This window comes from Phodopus roborovskii, unplaced genomic scaffold (genome assembly GCF_943737965.1).
Source record: "Phodopus roborovskii unplaced genomic scaffold, PHOROB, whole genome shotgun sequence".
NCBI classification, from domain to species: domain Eukaryota; kingdom Metazoa; phylum Chordata; class Mammalia; order Rodentia; family Cricetidae; genus Phodopus; species Phodopus roborovskii.
This window is the reverse complement of record NW_026126636.1, coordinates 14,110,698-14,137,444: the sequence shown is the minus strand read 5'-3', so window position 1 is coordinate 14,137,444 and position 26,747 is coordinate 14,110,698. Positions and strand designations below refer to the sequence as shown.

General features: G+C 49.0%; 1 protein-coding gene across 1 annotated transcript; it reads left to right on the top strand.

The window, feature by feature from the left end:
* Window positions 1-3,459: 3,459 nt before the first annotated feature.
* On the top strand, window positions 3,460-25,748 carry Nlrp5 (NLR family pyrin domain containing 5). The gene is made up of 11 exons (XM_051207108.1): window positions 3,460-3,529; window positions 5,461-5,520; window positions 7,499-9,062; window positions 10,445-10,615; window positions 11,361-11,528; window positions 12,886-13,056; window positions 15,792-15,962; window positions 18,128-18,298; window positions 19,665-19,835; window positions 22,019-22,189; window positions 25,616-25,748. Exons 1-11 carry the CDS (start codon window positions 3,460-3,462, stop codon window positions 25,746-25,748), a joined length of 3,021 nt encoding a protein of 1,006 aa, XP_051063065.1.
* Window positions 25,749-26,747: the final 999 nt, after the last annotated feature.

Genomic DNA, 26,747 nt, shown 5'->3' with positions numbered 1-26,747 from the left:
TATATGAGATCTCTTCAATTGTTTAGTTTATGCCACAAAACAAGGGTTGTAGGAAACCAGATTAGCCAAAACAACCAATTTTATAGGTATCAGACAAAAACCAAAAGAGATATTTTTTTATGTGCATTGGTGTTTTGCCTCTATGTCTATATCGGGGTGTCAGGTCCACTAGAACCTGAGTTACAAACAGATGTGAGCCGCCATGTGGGTGCTGGGAATTGAACCCAGGTCTTTGGAAGAGCAACCAATGATCATACCTGCTGAGCCATCTCTCTAGCCCCAAAAATAGGGCATATCTTAGGATTGCCAAATTGTTCTGCCATCAAAGGCCACATTGCAGACTCATAAGAAGAAATGTAAGACTGTTTAGCCATCAAACAGATTGGGCTAGTGCCTGATGAGGAACCAAATGTGTCCCATGGTGGCTGGCAACATAACCAGGATTTGCGTGTGTTCACGGCCGCCCATCTGTGTAACTACTTTGAAGGGATTTCTATTCAGATCCTTAGCCTGTTTTAAACTGCCCCTTGATTGGCATTTTTAATTTTTTCTGCGTATGTACACATGCCATGTTGCATATGTGAAGATCAGAACACTTTTGTGGAATAGACTCTGTCCTTCCATGCCTTTTTACATGGATTCCAGGGATCGAACTCGAGTCACCAGGCTTCTGTGACAAATGGCCTTTACCCTCTGAGCCATGGTCTTATTGCTGATCTTACTAGGGTTTTCTTATCTACATCTAGGTCACGTGTTGGACATAACTTTCAGTGTTTTATTTTTATTCTATATATGCATGTGTGTGGAGGTCAGAGGACAACTTCCAGGCATCAGGTCTCTGTCCACTGTATAAGTAAGTCCCATGAATCGAACTTGGGTCATCAGTGACAGCAACAAGCATCATTATCCACTGAGTCATTTTGCTAGCCTTTGAGTTCCTTTGTATTCTTATTTCATTCTTGAGACAGAGTTCCTCAGTATATCCCAGCCCTAGATGGTCTGGAACTCTCTGTGAACTCAAGGCCAAGTCTGGTCTTCATAGAGATCTGTCTGCCTCTGCTTGCCAAGTACTAGGATTAAAGGCATGTACCACCACTGCCTGGCTAAAGTTACTTTTTGGTTATGAGCCTAGCCTTTCACTGCTGAGCCATCTCTCCAGCCCTAGAGTTAACTTTTTTTTTTTTAATTTAGAAGCAATCTTATTTTACATATCAATCCCCTTATTAGAGTTAACTTTTAATGCCAAAACTTTACATGTTATTAATGGGCACCAAGTGGAACAGATCTAAAAAGTGGTCCTGGAATCATATTTGTTACTTTTTTGAGTATAGTTCTCCAACCAAGAGCATTCAGAGGGCAGAACGTTAAATGGTAGTCTGCGCTGGATGTTGTTTAGGAAACTGAGGATCCGTCTGCTGAAGTGTCCCAGATTCTATATCCTAGTGACACACAGGTGCCTAAGGGTGAGAGCTGCAGAGAACTGTCGCTGTGAGGTGGGTTTGGCTTGGTGTGTCCAAGAATGGGAGAAGGTTGTTCATATGACTGAGTTCAGTCATTTGAGTTGGGAGTTTTCAAGATCCTCTGCTGAGCCTGCCCAGCCTCCCACATTGCACACTGTGTTACCAAAGGAATCTACTGTCCACCAAAGCCTGAGCCCTATGATGAAAAGCATATCACCCACCCTCTACTACAACTACACACAACAGTGATCTCTGAGGAAGCTAGATGAGAAAGAACTCAGGATATTTAGGCAGTTACTGAAAGAAAAAGACTCAGGCTTGATAACATGTGAGCTCCCAAGATTAGACATGAATAATGCCACCAATGTGGAACACATAGCCTCTCTCTTGAGTATTACCCTATGACCTGTCTCCTAGGGCATAACCGTTTGTGTCTTTGAAGAGATGAAAGTTGTCATTCTCTCTAAGAAAGCCAAGAATGCAAAAAAATAAGACCTGGGGAAAGGCTAAGGGAGGGGGTGGGGGAAAGACTCACCCCAAGTCTTAAACTTGCCTTGTAGACCAGGCTGGCCTTGAACTCAAAGATCTGCCTGCCTCTGCCTCCAGGACTACAGGGTCTTGGATTAAACGTATGCACTACCATTCCTGGATCACCCCAAATCTATTTTGTTTTTTAAACAGAGCTTCTCTGTGTTGGCCTGGCTGTGCTGGAACTTTCTCTACTCAAACTCACAGAAATCCACCTGTGCCTCCCAAGTAGAGCATACTGGGATTAAAGGCATGTGCCACCATCACTGGCTGTCAGTCACAAATATTAATAGGAATGGAGCACCGATATTCTTTTGGGTCCACCTCTTCTGTGTGAGTCTGAACCACACAGAAATGCAATTCATTGCATCTTCATCAGGTAGAAAATTGCATAGTGCCCCACCTGAACTGGAAATATGGGATGAGAAGTAGGTAGAATCTTCTCTCCTTGGACAGATTGGTTGAAGTTGACAGGATGGGCTCCAGAGTTGACATTACTGAAAGGAATCTGCACATCTTCCCATCCTGGATCTTGGGTTCCATCTCTCAGAATCATAGCTCCTAGAGACAGTATGCAGACCATTGCAAAGGTTTCTGGGAATCGTGTAGAAAGTGGCTGGTGTTTGGTTGTTGAGAACGCTGCTTGGATGATTTTTCCATAGTGATCACTGAACTTGGATTAGGTTACATGGTTACCTCGGGATATGAGAAAGATTATTTTATCAGATGAATTCTCCTCAGCTACAGACTTAAAACTTAGAATAAACAATTTCATAACTGGGCAGATAAACTGATTGTAGAAAATGTAGGAATTGTAGGATTTAGTGGTTCAAGCTTATAATCCCAGCTGACGAAGCTGGGGCAGGGGGACCACAAGTTTAAAGTTCAAATGTGTAATATAGTTATATTAATTATATATTTAATTATATATTGCCTCAAAGTGGGGGGAGGGCAAGCACTGGGAGTAGAACACTTGCCCAAAATTCATCAGTAAGGTGTTAGAGGTGGCTTAGTTGTGAAATGCTTGTTTAGATTCCACCAGTAAAGAGCTTGGGATGTAGCTCAGAGTTAATGTTCATGTGTGTGGAGAATCCCCCAGTGAGGGGCTTGGGTGTGGCTCATTGGTATTGCCCCTGCCTAGAATCCCCCAGTGAGGGGCTGGAGTGTGGCTCATTGGTATTACACCTGCCTAGAATCCCCCAGTGAGGCGATGAAGAGTTGCTTAATGGTAGAGCCCCTGCCTAGACTCCCCAGATTGGATAGTCCTTACCTGACTATCTCAGCTGCTTTACTGTGCTTCTGAGGGAGAAGGGCACCACGGTACCCTAACACAGACTCCTCCGGGCATAAACTGAGCCAAGGCTTGCTTTAATTCCCATCAGTGGTTTGGATATGGGATGTTCTTATCCCCGGCAATTAGAGTGTGACTTGTTAGCAGCGTCCTTTCTTCCTCTCTGTTGCAGAAGGCTCAATGAGTAACCCGGAAGAAGACAGAGAACCAATCCAGAGTGACCAAGGGCCAGATGAGGAACAGGCACCAGGTTTGCAGGCAGGGTGGGGTAGAAACACAGATACACTTAAAGCCACATGGTTTACTATAGTTTTACCTAAAGGATTAGACCCCTGAATTCTTTTGTTTTTTGTTTTGTCAAGACAGGGTTTCTCTGTGTAGTCCTGCCAGTTCCGAAACTAGCTCTGTAGACCAGGCTAGCCTTGAACTCACAGAGATCCACTTGTCTCTGCCTCCTAAGTGCTGGGATTAAAGGTGTGCACCACTACATGGGTAGACCCCTGAGTTCTTGTGTGTGTGCACACAGGATTGGAGCTTGCTTCCCAGCACACATCAGGGAACACATAGCCACTGGCAACTCCAGCTCCAAGAGGTTCAACACCTCTGGTCTCTGCAGGCCCAAGCGCTCACATGTACCCATGCAGACATGCAATTAACAACTGAAGACCTCTTTTTTTAAAAGGGTAGTGTTTCAGGAGGAAAGAAAGCTAAGGTTGACCTCTGACACCCACGTGGGCACGCACACACATAACCTTCCCTTAACCACATACCACATGCATGTGCACACAATTCTACTAAACTGTCTAGATAGAGGTATGGGAGGGTGATTTTGGGCTCCTCAGTTCTACTTAACTAACCTATGTGCTTGTCCTTATACCTCAACTGCCACTGACTTCAATGCTGTTTCTTTCAAGACATGTGATACTCTACATTAAATTGCAAAATTTGGGGACCATGCTTGGTCCCGTTGATTCTACCATGAGCTTTGCAATCATTTTGACAATTGCTTGGAGGTCATCTGGGCTCTTGATATGGATTGCATTCAGTTGCATTGATCTGTGTTTGAGTGTATAGCTAGCTATATTAATAAGGTTGAGTCTTGAGGTAAATTGCTCAGTCACTAAAATGTTTGCTGCAAGGACCCGAGTTCAATTCTCAGGACCCATATTAAAAGGCCAGGTGGAGGGGTATGTGTCTGTAATCCCAGCACTGAGGAGGCAGACACAGGAGGGTCCATGGTGCTTGCTGGCCGGCCAGCCTAGTCACATTGCTGAGAATCAGATTTAATGAGAAACTCTTCAAAAATATGATTAGGGACCAGAGAGAGGGCTCAGCATTTCAGAGCACTGGCCAACCTCCAGAGAACCCAGATTCAGTCTTCAGTACCCCCATGTCAGCTTGTAAGCATCTGTAACTCCAATTCCAAGGGATCTGACCTCATTTGGCCTCGGCAGGCAGAGCATGCACAAAGTACACAGGCATAGCATACAGGTCAAATAGTCATAAAATATAAATATATCTTCACCAGGTGGTGGTGGTGCATGCCTTTAATCCCAGCACTTGAGAGGTAGAGGTAGATAGATCTCTGTGAGTTCTAGGCCAGCCTGGTCTACAGAGCAAGTTCCAGAACAGACTCCAAAGCAATACAGAGAAACCATGTCTTGAAAAACCAGCAGATGGATGATTGGATACATTTTAAAAAACAATTAAGGATGAGAGTGATTAAGAAAAACACCAAAAGTCAATGTCGGGTCCTCATGCATGCACTTGAATGTGCACACAGACCTGCCCACGCGTGTACACACACACAGCATGGACAAGCAACCAGAGGACACACCCCCAAACAAAAGTGACTCCAAATGCAGATACTTCCTAGGCTATCAGTAGAGCTTCCAGACACCCCTAGCTGACATGTGATGAGATTTTTACTGTCTGTCTTGTGCAGATGACCGCAACTGCACGACTTTATGTATACAGCATCAGTGTCATGTGCAGGGCGCGGCACTTCACGCATGCGCAGGGCGCAGCATTTCTCAGTTCTCCCCGCCCTCCAGCTCTTGCCTTCTTCCTGCCCCGTCTTCCTCTGTGTGCCCTAAGCCCGGGTGGGGCAGCAGACACAGATGATGATCCGTTTTGAACAACAAGCATAATCATGTTGGATGGTTTTGTCCTCTTTTACAGAAGCCTTGCAAGCTGAGGAAAAAGATGCAGCCGCAGAGACGTGTGAGCAAGGAGAAGAAAGTATGTATTTGTGCCAACCTCTAAAGAAGCTGCGCAAGAGCAGCACATGGCATTCAGATAGGAGGTGGGGTCCTGGTGTCACGGGCGCGTCCCCCTGAACCCGCCTTGTGAGTGTCGGGGTGAACATCATGAACAGAGCCGGGTGATTCAAGTTCAAGGCAATTTATGTTGGGTGGCCATTTATTAAAAGTTCAAAATAAACCATAATTCCTGCAAACTGGGGTACAAGCACAATCTTATTGGAGTTATTGTAAACACAGCTTAGAATAATAATCTACACTGGGCAAGATTAGAAGTCTTATTTGGTTTTGAATTTGCATACGAAGTGGTGGATTTTTGTTGTATTGTTTTTACCTTAGTGGTTTTCCCATGTGTTACACGTCATGGGTTTTGCTATGATATTTTCATACGCCTAGCCCTTCTTCTGCTTTGACTGTTAGCCACCCAATGTGTTTGATCAGGGTTGCATACAAGAGCTTAGGTGAGGGCTGGAGAGATGGCTCAGAGTTTAAGAGCACTGGCTGCTTTTCAAGGGTCCAGAGTTCAATTCCCAGCAACCACATGGTGGCTCACAACCCATCTACAGTGAGATCTGGTGCTCTCTTCTGGCATGCAGACAGAATGGTGTATACATAATAATCTTTTAAAAAGGGGGGGTGGCAAGAAGTGGTGGTGCACACCTTTAATCCCAGCACTCCTGAGGCAGGCGGGCGGGTCTACAGAGCGAGTTCCAGGACAGCCATGGCAGTTACAGAGAAACCCTGTCTCTAAACACCAAAGAGCATGGGTGAGAGATACAGCATTGAAAGATGATCTCTTTGCCCCAACCACCATTAACTGCCTATAGGCCCTCAAGGGGGCAGGGCCTTGCCCATTCCAGGCTGACCTCAAACTCTATGTGTCGTTGAGGATGATCTTGTACATTTTAATCCTCCTGCCTCCACCTCTGGAGTGATGGAATTACAGGTGTGTTATGGGGCCACAGCTAGGAATTGAACCCGTGGCTTCACGCATGCTAGGCAAGCGTTGGGTCGGCTGAGCCACATCCCCAGGCACATTGTTTTTCATGGCCTTGGTTCTGGTCCTCTTCCCCCAACAGTGCACATTTCCCTGCCATGTCACGTGTACTGTTACACTCCTTCTTCTTCTCTCTTCTTCCCTTCTCAAGGTCTCTTTTCCAGTTTTACCACACACGCGTGCACGCACGCACACGCACACACACACAAAGGAAAAAGATAAGCATTGTCTTTCTGGGTCTGGCGCATGCATCTCACCTAACATGGCAATTGCCAGTTCCATCCATTCTTACTGAATGAGCAAAACTCCGATGTACTTTTTTTTTTCATTCCTTGTGCTGACTTGTGATATTCCATTGCGAGGCTTGGCGTACCTGCAATCCCATCACCCAGGAAAGGCATTGCTCAGAATAAGCCAGACGATGGATGGATGTAACGAAGTTGGTAGAGTGCTTGTGTAGGATGCATAAAGCCATGGGGTTCAGTCCCCATGATGAGACTGGGGACATGTACACACCTGTAATCCCAGCAGTTGGGACACAGAGACAGGAGGACCAGACGTTCAAAGTCACCGCAAATAGCAAATAGGAGAGTCTTGTCTCAAGACAGGGACATAGCCGGCTGACTTGCAGCAAGAGAGCGAGGCATAATCTGATTCATTGTACAGATAATAGTGAACAATTAGAGACAAGGAGTATATTCATCACCTTAAACTCCCATTCACTTCTTTACTCCATGCTGATTTAGAACCCTCCCCTCTATTTTGAGATGGCTTCTCCCCTCTATTTTGAGATGGCTTCTCCCCTCTATTTTGAGATGGCTTCTCCCCTCTATTTTGAGATGGCTTCAGCCACTGTTGGACTCATCCCTGCAGATATGAATGTTGGTTTCAACTAAAAAAATGCGATTTTGTTGAAATCCTGTTTTCCTTTGGCTCTCTTACCTGACTTCAAACCATCCAGGTGGCCTGCACGTCTATAAGGCCCACATGATATCGAAACTGGGCACAAGTGTGGAAGCGTGCTACGACGACCCAGAGATGCGAGTGCTGTCTGAGGCTTTTAAGCCTCACAAGCGAGCCTTCCGCCCTCACACTGTTGTCTTACATGGAAAGCCAGGAGTTGGAAAGTCGGCTTTGGCCAAAAGCGTCGTCCTGGGCTGGGCAAAGAATAAAGTCTACCAAGACATTTCCTATGCCTTCTTCTTCTCTCTCCGAGAAATAAAATGGACCCAGAAGAGTAGTTTGGCACAGTTGATTTCCTGGGAGTGGCCAGACTCCCAGGTTCCAATGGCAGAGATCATGTCCAAACCCGAAAGGCTCTTGTTTGTCATGGATGACTTTGACAGTCTGGAATCTGCTGACCTGCAGGAGGATGTGAGGCTCTCTGGAGATTGGGAGGATGAACAGCCCATATACGTCCTGCTGTACAGCCTCCTGAAGAAGGCCCTCCTACCCCAGTCCTTTCTCCTGATCACCACCAGAGACACTGGCCTAGAAAAGCTCAAGTCCATGGTGCTGTCCCCCCTCTACATACTGGTTGAAGGGCTGTCTGCAACAAGGAGGACTCAGCTAGTCCTCGAGAACATCTCTGATGACCATCGGAGAAAGCAAATCATCCGTTCCGTGATAGATAACCACCAGCTCATTGACCACTGTCAAGTCCCCTCCGTCTGCTCGCTGGTCTACGAAGCCTTGAAGATACAGGAGAAGCTGGGAGAGAGAGACGCCTCAGTCTGCCAGACTCTCACCAGTTTGTACACCACCTTGGTGTTCCACCAGCTCACCACGAGAAAACATTTCCGTGGCTGCCTCAGCCAGGAAGAGCGAGGCACCCTGATGGGTTTGTGCCGGATGGCGGCCGAGGGAGTGTGGGGCAAGAAGTCTGTGTTCTCCGATGACGACCTGCAGATGTACGGCCTGAAGGAGTCGGAGGTCTCCGCCCTCTTCCACATGGGCATCCTCCAGGTCAACCACGGCGCCGAGCGGAGCTACACTTTCTTTCACCTCAGCCTGCGGGACTTCTGTGCAGCCTTGCATTATGTTTTGGAAGAGCTGGGGAAATGCAATCAGGGCTTTTCCTTCATTAAAAACCTGAGGAGCCTCACGGAGATGAAGCGAACCGACTTCAACAGTCACCTCATCGGGATGAAGCGTTTCTTATTCGGCCTCGTGAACAAGGACACGATGAGGACCCTAGAGGTTCTGCTCGGATGCCGCCTGTCCCCTGTTGTGAAGCAGATGCTGCAGCGCTGGGTCTTTGTGCTAGGTCGGCAGGTCAATGCCACCAGCCCGACGGATGTCCTGGATGCCTTCCACTATCTCTTTGAGTCTCAGGATGAAGACTTCGTCTGCTCGTCTCTGAAGAGCTTCCAAGAAGTGGTGATTGTGATTAACCAGAGGATGGACTTAGTAGTATCTTCCTACTGTCTCCAGCACTGTCAGAACCTGAAGACGCTCCGGGTGGATGTCAGAGACATCTTCTCGGCGGAAATGAACACTGAGCTGTGCCCTGTTGTCCCCCAGCAGTGAGTATGGCGTGAGCTTCCTCCGAAGCCAATTAGTAAATTTTGTGTGGTGTTGTGTTGGGCTTGGAGGTGGTGTTCAGAAATATTCAGGGTACCAGACTGCTTCTAAAGGATGATTCACTTACTAATGGGACCTGACCCATGTCTCCTGGGTAATCCCTTTTAAAGCACTGAATTGCACACTGGGAATATAGCTCAGCTGGTAGCTACATCTCTGGAGACTGCTTGCCTAGCATGAATGAAGCCAGGGGTTCAATCCCCAGCACTGCATAGACTGGGTGGGGTGTGGTACCCACCTGCAAGCCCAGCGCTCAGGAGGTAGAGCTGTCAAGCTAGGTTCCACCAGTAAGACAACCAGAACAGCCATACTAATAATAAAACGCATAAAAGGGAGATTTTTTCACAGTGGCCACATTGGAAAAGGGGACAAATATCAAAGGTCAGTAGGTCTGGATTGAGCCCTCTCCCGATGGCCCATCTTTTGGCTCCTGAAGTCAGGGTGAAATACAGGGGATTATGGTCCAGGGACATTATATCTAAGTAGTTCTCACGGAGGCGAGACCCCTGCCCACCACTGACTCATGGTCTTGCCTCCAGTCTCTGCAGCAAGATGGTTTGCTCTGTGTGGAATCTCTTCCGTTCCAGCTGGCGCCAGGCCCCGGCGGACTTTGCCTTCTCCTACTGAGATTTCCGGGTGGTTGGCAGTTTCTTTGGGGTGTGTTTCCAAAGTCTGATAGATTGATGGATGGATTAATGGACGAAAGCATCTAGGCTGGAGAGAGGGCTCTGAGGTTGTTGCTGTTCTTCGGGAGATGGAATGATCATATTATCCCCACAGTTTAGAAAATACCCGGGCCAGAGAGATGGCTCGGCAATCAAGAGCACTTGCTGCTCCTCCACAGGACCTGAGTTTGGTGCCTGGCATCATATTGGGTGGCTCATAATTGCCTCTTAATTCCAGCTCCAGAGAGATCTGATGATCCCTTCTGGCCCGCACGGGCACATGCACACACATGTGCTACCCACACATAGACACGCGCTCCCACGCATGCACGGAGACACACACTCATAATTTTAAAAAATAAAAAGCTTATCATTTTTTAATGATACAGCTGCGCCATTTTACCACTGGGGGCGCTAGAATTTAAGTCAGCATGGGACTGGGAGGGCTGAAGGCTCCTGATCAGGCTAGCATACCCGCAGGGGATGTTGAAGTGTTTGGGGGGGGGGGGGACGAAACTGGACGTCCTGTAGCGCACACCAGGCGGCTGAGCTTGCTTTCTTTTCTCAGCTGCCCTGCTGTGGTAGTCACTGGTGTTCAGATCCGCCTGTTCAATCCCCTCCCCCCCCACCCTTTTTTTTCCCCTCCCTGGCTGACCCAGGATGCAGGGTAAGCCCCCCATCATAGAGCGGTGGGAGGAATTCTGCTCTGTCCTGGGCACCCACCCAAAACTGAAGCAGCTGGACTTGGGCAGCAGCATCCTGAACGAATGGGCCATGAAGATACTGTGCCTGAAACTGAGGAACACGGCCTGTAAAGTACAGACTGTGACGTAAGTGCCACCCGCTCTGCTATGAGCAATTCCTGCCCGTGACCCCTCCTGGCAGGATAGGGTTCCTCTATAAAACCTGAGGGGAGATGTGTCCTGAGAGCATAAACGCTGTAAAAGATGCATGAACAGGACGGGTGCGGGCTGGAAGACCTCTTAAAGAGGGTGCATAGGTTTGAGGCAGCCTTAATTGCTGTGGGTTGTGAGGGATGTGTAGGAGTTGGTTAGTAAGGGAAGACTATAAGAGAGGACATTGGGTAATAAGACTTATGAGGAAACAGGTCAAGGCGCACGATTTACATAGCTCTCTCTAATCACTCCGATGCCTTTGAGCTAGTGGATATTGCACGAATCTGTGAACAGCTAATTGCTAAATCTATCAAGAGTATCAGTTTGGGAAAGAAACTTGATATGTAATCCCCTTTTAGAAGAGGCAGTTTGGTGGCAGAGGAGAAGGACCTGGAGGAATGAATTGAAGGAAAGAATGAAACTCGGGGATGAAATCAATAAAATAGAAACATCATCATCAATAAAAACAATAAAAAGAATCAATGAAGCAAAGAATTGGTTCCTACACTAGCTGGTGGCCATTCAACTCTTTATTAAACCAAGCACAGTAATATATCTTCACACACACAGTGTACAAACCTCCCACAACACAAGAGAAAGAATTGGGATGTGACTCTGTTCCTCCTCCCTGTCTCTCTCCCCCTCCCCCTCTCCCCCTCCCCCCTCCCCCTCTCCGCAGGTTTAAGAATGCAGAGATAGCCTCCGGTCTTCGGTATCTCTGGATGACCCTCATTAGCAATCGGAACTTAAAATACCTCCACCTGGGGAACACTCTCATGAAGGAAGAAGACATCAAGTTAGCCTGTGAAGCATTGAGACACCCAAACTGTTCCCTGGAAACTCTGAGGTGAGCCTCGGTTATGATTATCACTGTGTGGCTTGTACTTGAGAATCCGGAATAATTTCTAGAAAGTTGCACAAAAAAAAAAAATTAAGAGGATTAGGGAGAAGGCAAAGTCCTGGAGGAAGGTGGCCATGCTGATGTGGCTTACACTGTCATTGGTAGTGGGAGAGCCATGTGCCGGCAAATGGAGCATAAAGATCGTAGATTTTTGAGGCATAAATGCTGCACCCCAGTGGAACATTCAGTGTTTGTAAAGATTACGAAACGGGACCTGACCGGTGAGATGACCCGGTGAGATGCCACTAAAGCCGGTGACCTGAATTCGATCCCCAGGACCCAGGAGAGAGAGAAATGACCCCTAGGAGTTGTCCCCTGACCTCATGCACACTTGAGTAAATAAAAAAGATTGAAAGCAATATTGCATGCGGGGGAGGGCAGTGTGTACCTGGATGGCTGAGTCGGGGGGGGGGGGGGGGAAATGGTGAGTTTCAGAGGCTGACCTGGTTTGCCTCGAAAGCGCCTGTCTTCAGGCAGAGTGGTGTAGGGGGCATCTGCAGATGTCTAGAATGTCTAGGAAGTATCGCTTTGAGTGCCCCCATCACAGCACAAAGCCAAGCATAGTGCTTGAACCTGAAAGCCGAGCTCAAGGCCGCAGAAGCCGGAGCTTGGGATCATCCTTGGCTATTTATTTACTTAACGATGTTGAGGCCAACCTGGGCTATGTGAGGCCTTGTCTCAAGAAGAAAAGAAGCCATCACGTGCAACCTTGGGAAGTTTCTTTGGGTATGTCAGACAGCGAACTTGCTCGGTGAGAGCCGATGCGGGCCATCTGTCTGTCAAGTCATGCTGAGGAGGTGTTAACTTTATCCTTTTGTGTTGGATTTTGTTGACTAGCTTTGTGTGTGCACATGTGCATTGACACGCTTATGCCACTGCGTGTGTGTGAGTGCATGCATGAGCGTGTGTCCGTGTGTATGTGTGTGTCCGTGTGCGCGTGTGTGTCCGCGCGCGTGTGTGTGTGTGTGTGTGGTCAGAACAACCCATGGGAATGGGTTCTCTTCCCATTGTGTGGGTCCTGGGATCAAACACCGGTCTCAGTCTTGGTGGCAAGCCCCCCGATCCCTGAGTATCCTCACCAGCCCAGCACTTTTCTGTCACTTAGCAAACAATAGACAAACTGTTGTATCTTTGGGGGTGTGGTGTGCTGGTTAAAAGTGTGGGCCGGCTACTAAAAGGAAAGGGGAAACTATTGGGTGTACTCACACCTCCAGTTCCCAAGGAGCTGAGTCGAGCGTGTGCGTCACCCTGGGTTACCCAGGAGGGATGGGAAGAAAATGTCTCTGGCTGTCTGTCTCTGCAGATTGGACTCCTGCGGGTTGACCCCAGACTGTTACGTGATGCTCTCCAACCTCCTTCTCTCAACCAGCAGCCTAAAGTGTCTCAGCCTGGCGGGAAACAGGGTGGTAGAAAACAGCATGAGGTGGCTCTGTGACTCCCTGAATAGCACCAAGTGTGTCCTGCAAAGGCTGATGTGAGTCTTGCTTCCTCCCACTCTGTGACTGTGCTGAGTCTGAGATGTGCATGGGGTGGGGCCCCATGGCCTCATGGAAAAGCCCTGGCTTTGGGGCATCAGAGAAAGCCCGTTCGTTCGATCATAGCCCCTCCTGTGGAAAGGGAGACCAATGGGAGTCGGCCCAGGACCTCTGTGCTGACAGAGCTCCTTTGGAACACGACCCCCACATGAAGAAAGTGGGTTACTTCACACTTGACTCCGAGGTTAGATATAACCAACTCAGCCAGTGACTAACGACTTCCTCCTTACCTGGCCAAGCCCAAAACAGCACAAACAGGGTCGGCACATGGTGTAGTTATATAGGATGTAATCCTAGCACCCAGGAGGCTAAGACAGAAGGGTCATGGCAAGTCTAGGTGGTCCTGAACACCATAATGAGACACACACACACACACACACACACACACACACACACCAAGGAAATAGGAAGACGTGTTAGGCGGGTGGACCCTGGGGTAAAGCGCATGTAGGACAAGCATGAGGACCAGAGTTTGGATCCCCAGAGCCGCCATGTATTACCATATCCAGATAGGCACTAAAGACGCAGAGACGGGATCTGCAGAGCAAGCCGGCTTGCCGGGCTAGCCAAATTGGTATGCTGTGGCGGGCTCAGTGAGAGACTCTCCTTCCGTATCTAAGTCGGAGAGGGGTCGAGCAAGGTGCTCAGCGTCACCCTCGGGCCCCGGCAAGCATGCATGCACAGATATTTCCATCCGCACACGCGTGTGCATCCACAGACTCCCACATGTGCATACATGCACACAACACACGCCAAAAAGAGGCAGGGTGTCCTAACGGAATGCCATCCCAAATGCCAATCAGACAGCCCTGGCCTCCTGTGGAGACAAAGGCGCCAACTGAGGGACCCGTCGAAGAGTGTTGTTTTGTAGACGGACTCGTACATGGAAACCTGGGGTAGGGTGGTCCCGTGTCCCTTATGTGAATGATCCAAAGAAGGTGGGTTGTTAACTGGTCAAATTGTCATTAGAGAGGACAGGGACAAGGTAGTAATTATGGAATCCCTTATTCAAATCGTAATGAGAGTGTCCGGATCTTGTTGGAATGACCACTGAGGCAGTTTTAGGGTAAGTTACTCATTCCTGGAAGAACTATCCTCAGCTGGCAAAACAGAACATCACACGCGTCCATGGCTGCTGCCCAGAACTGTGTGCTGGCACCTGTCACAGCTCTAGTTGACTTCAAAGGACTGCCAGCACCAAGGACCAAACAGTGTGTCACCCTTTAAAGGCCGGAGGCAAGGCTAGAAAGATGGCTCCGAAGTTTAGAGTACTTGCTGCTCTCGTACAGGACCTGGATTTGGTTCCCAGCACTCGTATTAGATTGTACACAACCAACCACCTGTAACTCCAACTTCAGGGTCTCCATCGCCCTCTCCTGGCCTCTGCAGGCACTGCACCCACACACATAGACACGTAAATAAAAATCTCACAGGCTCTAAGCAAAAAAGAAATCACATGTGATGTCAACATAGTTGCTGGACATTGGTCCAATCCACCATTGGGGTCTCTGCTCCCCCCCCAGAGCAGAGACCCCATTCCCCTCCAATTAGTGATATTGAATATCTGATCTATGGCGTCGTAAGAACTCTAGGTATGTTAATGCAGTTAGTTTGGGGGACTACAGAGCTTTTGTTTTCGATTCTGGCAGCTTTCCTTTTTATGGCTAAGTATGAAGTAAATGGATTACACATTGTCAAATGTTATGTCAAAATGTATTCACATAGCTTGCACAGTCAAATCTATTGTCACACAAAGGACTTCTCCCCTGCCTTGGATTTATATTGTTCAGAGAGAGGGGGAATTAACAAAGACCAAACCTAGGCCAGCAAGACATGGCTCAGCAGGTAATCGATGCTTACTGCCGTCCCTAGCAACCTGAATCCAGCCCTCCCCTCCCCCATTCACACAGCAGAAGAGAGAATGGACAGTCACCAAGTTGCCCTCGGGACTTCCACATGCAAGCCCGGCACACATGTGCCCTCACACATGAAGACAGAGTTTTGTACATGAATATTCTAGATGTACTTGATTCTGTAGGTATCTGTACAGTGGGACAGAGGAACTGGAGTTGTAGGTGGTTGGGAGCCATCCAGTATAGTTCCAGGGCCTGAACTCGGGTCCTCTGGAAGAGCAGCAAGCTCTCTTAACCATTGAGCCATCCCTCCAGACCATACATGTGTCTACTGTCTGTTCAGCACATTTATACTCATACACCCATATTCCCTTCCTCGCCCATACCTCAACGCACCGTTCCCGTTTATTGTCCTGGACACCTTCATTTCTATTTTCATGACTTTCATGCATACACAGTTATATGTATCTGCATACAACTTGGACTGGCTGGTGAGATTGCCACCAAGCCATGGTGATCTTAGCCTAGGTCCTCGAAGCCAGGCGGTAAGAGTAAACCAATTCCTTTCCGTTGCGCTCTGGCTAACACTCTGTGCCCCCATGCATGGACATAATAAGTAAAATGTGCTTTTTAAAAGTGTTGAGTCTGGCCAGGCAGTGGTGGCGCACGCCTTTGAACCCAGCACTTGGGGAGGCAGAGGCGGGCGGATCCCTGAGTTCCATGGTTCAGCTGTCGTGAGTAGTGCTGTGGTAGCCGCAGGTGCGCAAGTGTGGGGGAGGGGGACATGAGAACCGGCCTCACTGGTGGCTCGCTCTTTGCAGACTGGACAGCTGTGACCTCACACCTGTCAGCTGCCACGTTCTGGCCTCGACCCTTCTCTACAATCGGACCTTGACGCACCTGTGCCTGTCAAACAACAGCCTGCGGACTGAAGAAGTGAGACACCTGTGTCAGTTCATGAGAGACTCGGATTGTGCACTGCAGCGACTGATGTGAGTCTGGCTCAGTTCTCTGGGGGGGGGGGAGACATCAACAGCCTTTAGGCCCCATGGGTTATCAGTTCTAAAAGGGGATGGTGCGGGTGTCGACCAGGCCGATGGTGTGTGCGAGGAACACCTCCTTTTCCGTTTGCTGGACGATCACGCCCCGACGAAAAAGCAACTTAAAAGAAGAAAGGGGTTTAGTTTAGCTGATGGCTCCAGAGGGACAGAGTCCAGCATGGTGGGGGAGGGGAAGACTTGGCAACAGTGAGGACAAACAAGATGGCGTGAGCACGTTTTTACACACACGGGAAGCGGAAAGGACGGGAAGTGAGGTGAGGCGCACAGCCCACCGCCAGTCACATGCTTCCTCCAACAAGGCTCTAACTCTTAATGGTTGCACAGTGTCCCTAAAGAGTGACCCCCCCAACTGGGGACAAGTGTTCAAACAAGAGCCATAGGACATGTTCTATTCGGCTCATCACACCCGGCATGTTTAGGGCTCTGGTCCTAGGGCCCTCGTGGTTACAAATACCATTTCCTTATTGCTACACGTGTGTGTGTGTGTGTGTGTGTGTGTGTGTAAGATGATTCTAGGCTTTTATTACATCAATATGTATTTTTATGGGGGTGTGGATGAGTGCCTCAACCCACACAGGAAACTCGGGGTCCCTGGGATTGAACTCAAATCCTTAGGCTTGGCTGCCTAAGATATCATTGTCATCTCGTCAGCCCTCAAGACTTCATCTACATGTAATCTTTGGGGTGTGTGTGCACGTGCCCACATAGGTGTGTGTGGGTGTGTGTATGTGTGTGTGTGTGCACGCGCGCGTGTGCACGTTCCCACATAGGTGTGTGGGTGTGTGTGGGTGTGTATGCACGTGCCCACATAGGTGTGTGTGCGCACAGATGTGTACACACGCAAGTGGAGGGCAAGGGTTGCGTCGGTGTCTTTGATCAATCAACTCTCCGGCTACTATAAGAAGGCAGGGTCTAGCTTGCTAATTCAGCTAGACGAGCTAGCCAGCCAGCTCAGTGGATCTCCTGCCTCAGTTTCCCGTCCCCTGAGAGTCGCCAAGCCAAACCCCCTGTATTTATGTGCATAGCTGGGTTCCGAACTCAGGTCCCTGAGCTTGCGGGGCCAACACTTTCCCCTTCGACCCATCTCTCCAGCCCCTCGTGTTTGTTTTTTAATGTAAATGCTATATCAAACTTGGAGTCTTCACGCATGCTAGGCAGGCAAGCTCTCTACCGACTCAGAAGTAGCCTGCAGTCCAGCCTAGGCCATTTTTTAACAACTGAGTCGCCACCAGAAAGCTCAAAAACTCAACACACGTGACCCTAAATACACACCGAAAAGACGATTTTGTTCAGTTCTGTACCGCCAGGTACAGAACGTAGGGCTGGAGATGGAAATACCTCCTGTGACTGTGCACATGTCAGAGGGGACCCGTCACTGCCATTGGTGTTGATTTCACGGGTTACTAATAGGATTCTGGGAGATGTAGGAGAGAGGAGTCAAGAGGTAGGCCATGGGAGGTCCGGACCCTCTCTCTCTCTCTCTCTCTCTCTCTCTCTCACACACACACACACACACACACACACACACACACACACACACACACACACAAACCCTCTGCATGCATATGGGTGGTAGGAAAAGTAGCAGTCGGTTGCCTTCTTCCACCATGTGGTTCCCAGAGAATGAACTCAGGTTGAAGTTCTCGGGCTTGACCACAAACACTTTTACCTGCTCAGCCATTCTGGCTGCCTGGTCAGGGTTCTACAGGGTTCTACTGTCTTTCACTGTGTCCCAGTGTTGATAATTATCCTAATAATTGCCAAGTCCTTTTGTTCGAATTAGGGTTTTGCCTGCATGAAGTTATTCCATTCGCTGGAACTTAACTTGCAGAGGGTTGTGAGCTGACATGTGGGTGCTGGGAATTGAACCCGGGTCCTCCGGAACAGTAGCCAGTGCTCTTAACCTCTGAGCCATCTCTCCAGCTCCCTACTGCCAAGTTCTTTACTGCTTGAGGCTGAGAGCAATGGTCGGTGTAAATATGCGCCCCCATACTACAGAAGAGTAAACTGAGGCAGAGAGGATTCGCTCACCCGAGGCCATGTGTGCTATGTGTGTGCGCAGTGCCCACCCTGTCTTCCCATTTGTGTCCCCGCAGACTGAACCAGTGCAACCTCAAAGGAGATGCCTATGGCTTCCTGGCACTGATGCTCTTCAGCAACAGGAAGCTGACACACCTGAGCCTGACCATGAACCCCGTGGAGGATGGCGGGATGAGGCTCCTGTGTGACGCCATAAAGCAGCCCACTTGTCACCTCCAAGAGCTGGAGTGAGTAGACGGCGGTGGCTGCAGGTCATCTCTACCACCCAGGTTTCTGGAAGGCGGGAGAGACAAACGGGCGAGGAGACACAAGAATCCAATCTGATTCTAGGGCTGAGTGCTCGGCTTTCTGGGACTCACACTTGCTGAGGGAAGCGGTGTGTGGACAGTCAGATGGAGGAGGGAATGGCCGAACAGAGCCCTGAGGCAGGATTATGTCATCAGGGCCACCCTTGATCCCTGAAAGTCTGATCATTTCTGCAGAGATTATTTGGTTTGGCTTTTGGTTGGTTGCTTGGTTGGTTGGTTTTGCTTGTTGTTTGTTGTTTGTTGTTTTGTTGGTTTGGGTTCCGTTTGTTTTTAGTGCTCCAGGAATGGAGCCGCTGAGCCACACCTCCAGCCCCTCAATAGAGAACTCTAGGCAGGGGCTCTACCACTGAGCCACGCCCCCAGCCTGTTACATTGTTACTCTTCCAAAGGTGCGTCAAGTCATCCATACCCACTGCATTTTCCCCTTCCGTTCATGGTATCTCTCTCCCAGAGTAACGCCCCACCCACTCCACACCATTCATGAGGAGAGATAGGAAGGCCGTCGGGATGGAGAGACACTTTGTGGATATAGCGCCTGCTCAGCAAACATGGGGACCTGCGTTCAGATGTGCAGAATTCATGTAGAAGTCCCTGCACCTGCCTGCAACCCCAACACCTAGGAGGAGGCAGTCAAGCAGGTCCCAGGGGCTCACTGGACAGCAAGTCTCTCTAAGAATGACAAGTGTGAGGCATAGAGAAATAGAGGCGTGGCCAGGCAGTGGTAGTCCCAGTCTTGGGAGGTAGAGGCTGTCAGATCTGAGAGTTCAAGGCCAGCCTGATCTACTGAAAGCAAGTTACAGGACAGCCAGGAATGTTGCACAGAGAAACCCTGTCTCAAAAAACAAGAGAGAGAGAGAGAGAATACCTGATGTCCATCTCTGGACTCCACACTGTCATGCATGGTGTGAATATACCCATACCCACCTATACATACCAACACATGTATCACAGAATAAAGACCATGTCTCTTTAAATTATATACACACACACACACACACACACACATATATATACACACACATATATATATATGAGTGAGGGGGTTTATGGGCAACAATGCCCACATGGAGGTCAGAAGACAACTTGCAGGGGTCAGTTCTCACCTTCGACCATGTGGTTCCAGGGGATCAAACTCAGGATCACCCCTCGTGACCATCCTGCTGTGACCCCAAGGCAATCAATCTCGTGGGAGACAATAAAGCAGCTACTCTGAATGCTTCCGGATGTTATCCCCCCCCCATAGTCCTTCCCCACTGGAGCCATGGATGTCCTGTGTCTCTTGCAGACTGGTGGACTGCCAGCTCACGGAGGACTGCTGTGCAGATCTGGCCTCTATGATCACTAAGAACCAACACTTGAAGAGCTTGGACCTGGGTAGCAACGCCCTGGGTGACGGCGGAGTCATAGCCCTGTGCAAGGGACTGAAGCGAAGCAGCAACTCCCTGAGGAGGCTCGGGTAATTTCCTGGGGTCACCTCTCTGAGGGGCTGAGCTCAGAGGAGATGGTGGGAGGGGCCTGAGCATGGCATCAGGGTGGTGGTGTGACCTCAGCGACCTCAGGGGAGTCATGGGTCTGGGTGTCGGGGTGTATCCATGCAGAACCTTCAGATACTCATTGAGCTGCCTCTCTGCGGTAGGCATGATGCTGGGTACTAGGCGGTGGCGATACAGACTACTGTGACCTCAGCGGTGCAGCAGATAGGCTCTAGCAGGAAGAAGAAACCCAAAGCAGTCAGTGGTCCTTAAGTCAGCAGTGGTCCTTAAGACTTAGTATCTCACCCACCTGGGAAGCCTGTTAGAGCCCCGTGCTACCCAGATGTGGCGGCTCCCGCCTGGCATCCAATAGGATGAAGTGGGAGGATCAGACTGGGCTAAATTGTGAGGATCTGTGAGGTCGTAACACACGTGGGTGCACACGCACACTCAAACACCCACAGACACATATGATAACAAATAACTAAAAATAGAAGTTAAATTTTTTTAACCTAGAATATGGGTAAAGCTACCCAGCAACCCGAGCTCATCTCTGGGGTTCAAATGGTAGAAGGAGATTGCCAGCTGCAGTACATTGTCCTTTGATCTCTGCATGTGTACCAAGAGCAGGCATGCAAACACAAAACAAATCGGTGTAACTTTTTAAATACCGGAGCACCCTGCGTTACCGCTTCATTTTCTCTCCTTAGAGGTGCACTCTCTTCTGTGCGGCCCAAGTGGCCTGGATCTGAGGCTCTTCCTGACTCAGCTTTTTGAGTGTGAGGATTTACAGGAGTGGGTAGCTCCGCGGTTGCCCAATCTTCATATTTAAAATTTACCGTATGTGCACATGCATGCGTGTGTGCCGGTTTGTCTTTCTTTGCCTCACAAGCATGTTTGTGCCCACCAAAGCCAGAAGGAAAGCTTCAGATCTCCTGGAGCCAGAGTTACAGGCTGTTGTCAGCCACCTAATGAGACTGCTGGGAACCAGACCCCAGTCCTCGGCAAGCGCAGCAGAGGCTTTTAACCACTGAGCTGTGTCTCTTGTCAATGGTATTCCCTGGCATGCTGCTCTTCTTGGAATACAGCCCTAAGGTTTTTATTGCTGTATATTCATCCTACATAGTACTGGCTTTCACAGGGACACTTTTTTTTTTTTTGGTTTTTCGAGACGGGTTTTTCTGTATTGCTTTGGAGCCAGTTCTGGAACTTCCTCTGTAGACCAGGCTGGCCTCGAACTCACAGAGATCCTCCTGCCTCTGCCTCCCAAGTGCTGGGATTAAAGGTGTGTGCCACCACCGCCAGGCCTTCACAGGGACATTTTCACGCAAATATATAATGTACTTTGACCAAGTCCCCAGGGCATACCTCTGAATCTCCCCTCTCACGCCTCTCCCGGTCCCATCCCATTCATGTTCTTCAGTCCCTAGACAACCTCACTTCTACTTGAGTGGTGCATATGACTTTATCTACTTACAATCTGGGCCCCAGGAACAAGAGAAAACATGTAATATTTGTCTTTCCAAGTCTGACTTAAGCCAGATGGTGGCGGTACACACCTTTAATCCAGCACTCGGAAGGCAGAGGCAGGCAGATCTGAGTTCGAGGCTAGCCTGGTCTACAAAGCGAGTTCCAGGACAGGCTCCCAAGCTACAGAGAAAACCCAATATAGAAAAACAAAGTCTGACTTAACTCATTTAAAATTCAAACCTCCAGTCTTACCCATTTTTCTAGAACACTAACCCTTTACCATATGAAGCTTTCGGCTTCATCTCATATGTCATACATAGTCTCTGCTAAGCTCTGACCATCTGGACATGGTTAAGGACCCTCCCACTAGAGCAGTATCCATGCAGCTTCTTGGGTGTCACGTGCATGTCTGAACATCCTGCCTCTGTATGCATTTCCCAGTCGTTTGAGTCTCTGGTGCAATACCACTTTGTTTTTTTGGGGGGGGGGATTTCTAGACAGGGTTTCTCTGTGTGGCCCTGGCTGTCTTGGAACTAGCATTGTAGGCCAGGCTAGCCTCAAACTCAGATCCACCTGTCTCTGCCTCCTGAGTGCTGGGATTAAAGGCATTCGTCACTACCATCCGACTGGGTTGAAACTCTTATGGGCTGAATGGAGGGCCCATAACTGACCAGTTCTCCCTTGGACCTCTGGGTAGGTTGGAGGCATGCGGGTTGACTTCTAACTGCTGTGAGGAGCTGTCATTGGCCCTTTCTTGGAACTCGAGCCTCACCAGCCTAAACCTGCTAAAGAACGACTTCAGTACATTGGGGATGTTGAAGCTGTGTTCTGCATTCCTGCATCCTACCTCTAATCTGTGGATAATTGGGTAAGTCCCTACCGATCATCCCCTGAGACATTCAGGTGACTGACAAGTTACTTGGAGAAGCCGCTACAACTGAACAGTAGTTGAGATCCATGGCTCGGCAACTCTTTTTATCTAAAGAGTTCCCAACCTTCCTCATGCTGTGGCCATTAAATACAGTCCCTCGTGTTAAGGTGGTCCCGCAATCATAAAATTATTTCACTGATGCTTCATAAGTGTAATTTTGCTGCTGTTGTGAATCATAACGTGAACATCTGACATTCCGCGGGATATCTGATATGGGATCCTAAAAGGGTTGGGACCCACAGGTTGAGGACGGTTGGCAAGAGTTCCAGTACAGCCAAGATTACACAGTGAGACCCTGTCTCAAAAGAACAAAGTCAAGACAATTTGTCCACTCAGGTTTATAGTGTCATTCTTCAAGAAAGGGAGTTTTGATGCACGCTCCCGACTGGGTTAGATACAAGGACTTTCCCTTAAGGGAAGTCATTCGTCAGTCACAAAAGACAAATACTGTGTAACATTCATGTGAGGTTCCTAGATGTTGACTCGAGACAGAAAGACTAGAGGTTGCTGAAGGAAGAGACTGAGGGGTGTAACTCGGCGGTAGACATCGTTCTCAACACCTGAAAAGCCCCGGGTTCCATACCTAGCACTGCCAAAATAATTTAAAGGGGAGACGAAAATTTGGAGTTCACATATCATGTCTACAGATTTTTCAGTTTGGGATGGTGGGAAATTTCTGAGGATGGCATATCGGAAGTGTTTGCACCTCAGTATACATTTGCATAATGCCGCTTATGTACCCCAAAAATGGTTAAGAGATAGTCGCGACCCATACCCATAACCTTGACCCCTAAAGCTAAAACAAAGATGATTACCACACATATGGGGCCATCTTTGACGACGTAATGAGTTTCAGGATGGCACGAGCCACAGAGACTCAATCGAAAAGAGACAAGTTGGCCATACGTGTTGAACATTAGACACTGAGTTGCCATGTTCTGATAAATAACACCCTGACTTGTGCAAGCAACTATGATTAAATGGAGTGGGACAAAAGTAAAATGGGGCTGGAAAGATGGATTGACACTTGAAAGCACTGGCTGCTCTTGCAGAGGAACTGGGTTCTGTTCTAGAACCGACATGGCGGCCCACAATAGCCTAAAACTCGTGTTGATGGGCCAGTGCTCTCTTCTGGCCACTGTGGGCACATGTACATAGTGTACATACATGCATGCAGACATGTTCATGTCTGTTTTTAGTTGAGCCCGTACTCAGTGTTTGCTTATTTTTAATTTATTATGTATCCACTGTTCTGCCTGCTGTACGCCTGCACTTGCACTGTGGGCCAGAAGAGGGCGCCAGATCTCATTATAGACACTCGGGAGTCACCATGCGGATGCTGGGAATTGAATTCAGGATAATCTGAAAGAGCAGCCAGTGCTCTTAACTTCTGAGCCATCTTTCCAACCTCGCACTTCCTTTTTTTATTTTTAAATAGTGTTTATTTGTGCGCGTGTGTGGAGTGCTCATGTGGAGGTCAGAGACCTTGCCAAAAAAAAAGCCAGTTTTCTCTTTCCATCATGTAGGTCCTGGGGACAAAATTCAGGTTGTCAGGCTTGCAGCTGAGTGTCCTTTATCCGCTGAGCCATTTTGCCTACCCAAGCGTACTTATAATCCAAGAAAGCAGTTTGGCTGAAGTTCTGAGCAAGTTGATATAGAGCTTGTAGTCCTGGCTCTGAGGAACTAGAGGCAGGAAGATTGCTGTAAATTTGAGGCCAGGCTAGCCTACCTCATAACATTCTGGGTAAGAACCTGCCTCCAGGCTGGGTGTTGGTGGCGCACACCTTTTAATCCCAGCACTCAGTAAGCAGAGGCAGGCGGATCTCTTGAGTTCCAGAGCCAACCTGGTCTACAAAGCAAGTTCCAGAATTGCCAGAGCTACACAGAGAAACCATGTCTGTGGGAGGAAAATTAAAAAGCCAATTGCAGCAATGAGCCACGAGGCACGGCTTTGAGGGGACCCAGTGGTGAGCAGGACCTTGGCATTTGGTGCAGTCTGGGGACAAGGCTGTGTGTAAAGCCTGAGGGTTTAAGACTTCTACTCTCTAGAACCCATGTGAAAGCCAGATGTGGGACACACACCTGCTGTCCTAGTGCTAGGGAGACAGAGACCAGAAGACCCTGGAATTCATGATCAGCCAGTCCCCAAGCTCTGGGTTTCGGGAGTTTGTCTCAGGGTGAAGAGTGACAGAGAAAGTCAAAAGGCAATGATGCTGACCTCTGACCTCTACGTGCGTGTGCGTGTGTGTGCACGCGTGCATTGTGTAATACATACAAGACACAATGCACACACAAAACACGATACACTCATACAACTCACACCCAACACACAATACACATGCACACACAAAGCACACATTCACACACACATGAAGACACATACACACACACACATGCAATGCATCCACATGCATACACCACTACCACTCCACTCCCACATAGTCAGACTTGGGGTTTCACCAACTGATCTTTCATGGACAAAGTGGGATTTCTCTGCAGCTATTTAAATGTATAGAATAGCCCTCTCCTCAGCTGGGGGGTGTGAGGCCTTTGCCTTGACCGAGTCCGTCACTGTGCCTCAAACCTGGGACAAGACAGCACAGGGTAGATTTCCTTTGCATTTACGACTTACTTTTGCATGTCTGGGTTCCTGTGTATAGGAATGTACGTGCATCTGGAGTTCACATGCCTATGTGTGTCTGTACATGCAGAGGCCGGAGGGTTAACCTCTGGTGTAGGAGTCCCCAGGACGGCTGGGGTGTCCTTGTTTTTGTTTGTTTGAGACAAGGTCTCACTGTGTAGTCCTGGCTGTCCTAGAAGCAGGTTGGCCTCAAACTCACAGAAATCTACCTGCTGGAATTAAAGGCATGTGCCACAATGCCAGGCTTGTCTTAGTTTTTAAATTAACAACTGCAGCTGGGCGGTGGTGGCACACACCTTTAATCCCAGCACTGGGGAGGTAGAGGCAGGTGGATCTCTGTGAGGTTGAGGACAGCCTGGTCTACAGAGTGAGTTCCAGGACAGCAAAGGCTCCACAGAGAAACCCAGTCTCAAAAAAACCAAAGTAGTAATAATAATAAACTGCTTCCCACTGCTGTGGAGTTATCCTGGTTGGGGGGGGGTGCAGTGAGCAACCACCAGTGGCTACATCCCCAAAGAAAAGTGATTCCCTCTTCCATTAGGAGTGGAGGCCTTGGGAGCCCCTATCCCCCCCCCCCTTTTAACCTATGGCAAATGCACGACTCTCACTGAGAGTCCTCAAAAAGATTTGTAGTCCTTGGTTTGGCTTCCAGGCCATCTGAGGAGGAAGAGGGGAGAACAGTCAGAGATGGGCCCCAGCAAGACCGTTTCCTCTCTCCCCAGCCTGTGGAAGCAGCAGTATTATGCCCAGGTGAGAAAGCAGCTGGAGAAAGTTCAGTTCGTCAAGCCCCACATGGTGATTGATGGGAACTGGTACTCCCTTGATGAAGATGACCGTAACTGGTGGAAAAACTGAAGGCACCAGTCCCCCTCCCTGCCCTCGGGGCCCCGGCGCCTCCCTACCTGCCGAAACATTTGCCCCACCTCCGAGGGTGTGTCGGGAATAAAATAAACACTCAGCATTTGGAAAAGCATCAGGTGGCTGTGTTGATCAGTGGGGATGGGGAGCTGGCTCAGTTGGTAAAGGGCTTAGCGTGCTAGCGTGAGGACCTGAACTTGAGGCACAGAACCTATATTTAAAAAGCCGGGTGTGTGGGGCACACGCTTGCAGTTCCAGTGCCGAGAGATGAAGAAAACGGTTCTGACAAAACCAACTGAAGGGAGGAAGGGTTGATTTTTTTTTTTTTTTTTTTTTTTCTGGCCAGTGGTTCAAGAGGAGGATGGCGCATCACACCCACACTCCAAGTGAGGTAGCTCTTTGTTACCAGAATATAGAGCAGATATCCTGACCATAAAAGAGCTGGGATGAAGCTCAGTGGTAGAGCACTTACCCCTAGCACGCAGGAAGCTCTGTCTCATCCCCGGCACCACGTAACCCATGCATAGCGGTTAGTAAGTAGTGGAAGCCTGTAATCCCTGTTTCTCTTCCCTTCACCCTGCCTATTAATACTCTTCATCTGTGTGGGGGGGGGGTGGCTGGAGAGATGGCTCAGAGTTTAAGAGCACTGGCTGCTCTTCCAGAGGTCCTGGGTTCAATTCCCACCAACCCGTGGTGGCTCACAAACATCTGTAACGAGATCTGGTGCCCTCTTCTAGCCCTTGGGTTATGTCCAGGGAGAACACTGAACCCAGTTCTTGGCATGCATCTGCGAAGCTAGGCATGGTAGCCTTCTCAGCCTCCAGAATCAGAGACAAGGGGGCCCCCAGAGCAAGCTGCCTAGCAAAGCTGGCTACATCCATGTGCTCTAGGCTTGGCTGAGAGAGCCTGTCTCAATAAGATGGGAGGGCAGTGGATCATAATTTCCTAAAAATCAACCTCGGGGCTCGATGTGCTCATTCACACTCAGGCGAGTGT

Coding starts and splice junctions, on each gene's coding strand:
- Nlrp5 (XM_051207108.1), top strand. CDS start 3,460: ATGAGTAACCCGGAAGAAGACAGAGAACCAATCCAGAGTGACCAAGGG. Junction 3,530..5,460: donor AGATGAGGAACAGGCACCAG/GTTTGCAGGCAG, acceptor CCTCTTTTACAG/AAGCCTTGCAAGCTGAGGAA. Junction 15,963..18,127: donor TGTGCACTGCAGCGACTGAT/GTGAGTCTGGCT, acceptor GTGTCCCCGCAG/ACTGAACCAGTGCAACCTCA.